The 3,745-nt window shown below is 36.9% G+C and overlaps 1 protein-coding gene across 1 annotated transcript; it reads right to left on the reverse strand.

Moving 5' to 3' along the window:
- Positions 1 to 2,549: 2,549 nt before the first annotated feature.
- Positions 2,550 to 3,374, reverse strand: LOC145121497 (uncharacterized). Its single transcript, XM_079057233.1, has one exon. The coding sequence runs from the start codon at positions 3,372 to 3,374 to the stop codon at positions 2,550 to 2,552; it is 825 nt and encodes a 274-aa protein (XP_078913359.1).
- Between the last annotated feature and the right edge of the window lie 371 nt (positions 3,375 to 3,745).

A 3,745-nucleotide genomic window follows, 5' to 3' on the forward strand; every position in this document is an offset into this window, starting at 1 on the left:
ATCCGGCCTTGTACATGTCATAACATATATGATTAAAGCTACTATAGAATCATGTCGTATGCGATTCATTCTTTTGATCTCATCTTCAGTACTGGGGTTGTCAGACTTAGAAAGAATGGTTCCAGGAAGTATGGGTACAATTCCTCGTTTTGAGTTATCCATTGAAAAGCATTTTAAGACTTTGTCAATGTATATTCTCTGACTCAAACCAATGATTCTTTGGGATCTATCTCTATAGATCCTAATACTGAGTATGTATGCTACATCCCCTAGATATTTCATTTGAAAGGACTTACTAAGGTAAACCTTAGTTTCTTTCAATTTTGGGATATCTTTCCCGATCAGTAATATGTCATCAACATATAGAATAAGAAAACAATACGGCTCCCACTTGCTTTGATGTAAACACATGGTTCATCGGGACTTTCTGAGAAACCAAACTTTTTCTCATCAAAAAGATGATACCAATCCCTAGATGCTTGTTTCAATCCAAAAATGGACTTCTTTAATCTGCACACCTTCTTTAGGTTATTTGGTTTGACAAAACCTTCAGGTTGTTCCATATATACATCTTCCTAAAGATATCCATTAAGGAAAGCGGTTTTGACATCCATTTTCCATATTTCATCGTCATAATATGCAGCTATGGCCATGATAATCCTAATAGATTGAATCTTAGCAACTGGCGACAAAGTATCTTCACAGTCAACACCTTAAATTTGAGTATATCCTTTCGCTACAAGTCGCGCTTTGAAAGTTTGTACATTTCCATCCATGTCGATCTTCTTGAAGATCCACTTGCTTCCAACAGCCTTGTTGTTTGGAGGTAGGTTAACCAAGTCCCATACTTGATTGTCATTCATGGACTGAATCTCAGCTTTCATGGCTTCAAGCCATTTTTCAGACTCTGGGTCTATAGTAGCTGCCTTGTAATTGATGGGTTCACATTTATCCATCAAAAAAAACTTCCACTTCAAGAATGACAAAACCAAATCTGTCAGGTTCCTGACGAGGTCTACTGGAGCGTCGTATAGTTGGTGTGGTTTCTGGCATCTGAACGATAATTTCAGGTTCAACAATGTTTTGTAGATTATCATTCTCAACTAAAGGTTGTGTCTCTCGAATTTCTTCGACATCAATGGGGCTCCCACTTACTTTATGCAAGATAAAGTCAGTTTCAAGAAACACTGCTTTCGGGCTATGAACACTCTGTTCTCTTCTTTCTGGAAGAAGTAATAACCCATGGTTTCTTTTGGGTATCCTACAAAGATACACTTTTGAGATCTGGGGTCAAGCGTGTTAGAAGTCTCTCTTTTAACATATGTTTCACAACCCCATATCTTTAAGTAAGACATAGATGGAACTTTTCCATGCCATAACTCGTACGGAGTCTTGTCAACCTTTTTAGTTGGGACCATTTTTATAATTCGAGTTGCTATTTTAAGGGCATAACCCCAAAATGAATGAGGAAGGGAAGTATGACTCATCATCGATCATACCATATCAAGTAAGGTACGATTTCTCCTTTCCGAAACACCATTATGTTGTGGTGTTCCTGGTGGAGTGAGTTGTGACACGATGCCACAATTCTTAAGATGTTCATAAAACTCATAGCTTAGATATTCACCACCACGATCTGATCGTGTGGTTTTAATATTTTTACCAAGTTGATTTTGTACTTCATTTTAGAATACCTTGAAGACATCGAATGCTTCATGTTTGTGTTTCATGAGATACACATATCCAAATCTACTGAAGTCATCAGTAAATGTAATGAAGTATCTTTCATTGTTTCTTGTCATTGTCCTAAAAGGTCCACATACATCAGTATGTATAAGTTCTAATAGATCTGAAGCTCTTTCACCAACACCAGTAAAAGGAGCTCTGGTCATCCTGCCACATAGACATGATTCACATACATCAAAAGACTCTGAGCCTGTTTATTCTAAGATTCCATCCTTTTGGAGCATAGCAATGCGAGTTTTGTTTATGTGTCCAAGTCGAAAATGCCATAAATAAGTTTTATTAAAGTCTGACTTTGTTTTCTTATTTAAGTTATATATTGAATTATCCTTTTGGTATGAACCATTTAAATCGATTTCATATATTCCATTATTGGTACAAGTATCAAAATAGAACACATTATCTTTAAACACAAAGATGTTTTTAGAATCAAAGTCAAACTTGTAACGAAAACCTTGTTCATACAAACGAGAAGTAGAGATAATATTTCTGGTTATACCAGGTACATAACAACAATTTTTCAAAATAAGATAAATGCAATTTGGAAGCAAAAGATGATATTGCCATATGGCTTTGACAGCTACTCGAGTGTCATTTCTCACATGAAGATCCAAATCGCCATTTCTAAGTTCTCTAACACTCCTTAGTCCCTGCAAATCATTGCAGATCTTAGTACCACTTCCAGTATCGAAAACCCAAGAATTAGTATGGAATGCATACATTTCAATTACATATATACCTGAGGTGCCAATCGTGTTGGCCTTGTTTTTCTTAACTTCCTCCAAGTACTTGGGACAGTTACGTTTCTAGTGTCCCTTCTCATTGCAGTGAAAGCAATCAGAGTCAGCAGCAGGTTTGGGCTTAGGAGTTGGGTTGGTAGCAGGAGGCTTCCCTTGACCCTTTCCTTTGCCCTTTCCTTTCTTGAAGGTCTTGCCTTTCCCCTTACCGGTATTATTACCAGATTTCTTCTTCGAGATTTGACCCTCGTAGATCATCAACACTTGATTGTTCCTAGATTTCTTGATGTTTGTCTCAACATTCTTGAGCATGTTATGAAGCTCATTAATACTCCTCTCCCAGTCATTCATTGTGAAGTTCATCACATATTGGTTAAAAGACTTGGGCAATGAGGCTAGGATCACATCCGTAGCTAGCTTATCCCTAAATGGGAATCTAAGACGGGAAAGTTTCTCAACATAAGCTTTTATTTTGAGCACATGTGCACTCACAGAAGATCCCTCGACCATCTTGCAACCAATGAAAGCATTCAAGGTCTCAAACCTCTCTTTCTTAACCTGAACTTGAAACATGATTCTTAGCTCCTCAATCATGTCAAATGCTTCATGAAACTCAAAACTTTTCTGAAGCTCAGGGGTCATTATTTCAAGCATGATGCATGCCACTTCGGTCGAATCATTTACATGTTTCGCCCGAGCATCTTTCAATGCTTTGGCAGCATTGGTTGGGAGTTCTTCCGGGTTTGGTTCATCAAGGACATAGTACTTTTTCTCAAGCTTGAGGACAATTCTAAGTTTCCTGAACCAATCAAGAAAGTTGGGCCCACTTAGTTTTTCCTTTTCGAGGATGGATCGAATGGTGAGAGATGAGGTGGTTACAGTTGGGGAAGTCATCTACAAAATAATAAGATTCATTTTAATATCTTTGATATAATTTCTTTTAAAATTAATTACCCATTAAATTAAATTTGAAAAGCTAAGATCCACATCACCCAAAATAACTTGAGGTGGTGACCCACAACACAAGTGTTTTTGTTGATTGGTAGGTTGTGATAACCAATTACAACTCTTATGTAACTCTTAGATTAATGGGATCCAAAAAGCATTACTTTGTTTTTTATGGCATGTTCGTCACATCTATGCCTCAAAACTCTTATGCTTAGGTGACCTTTATCACATAAGAAATTGATCAAATCATCCATTTAAAAATCTTGTGAATTATATTTCACAAATGGTTAGGTGACCTTTATCCCATAAGTAAATAT

This window comes from Lactuca virosa, chromosome 6, assembly GCF_052849685.1.
Source record: "Lactuca virosa cultivar CGN04683 chromosome 6, Lactuca_virosa_CGN04683_v6, whole genome shotgun sequence".
Classification (NCBI taxonomy): Eukaryota; Viridiplantae; Streptophyta; class Magnoliopsida; order Asterales; family Asteraceae; genus Lactuca; species Lactuca virosa.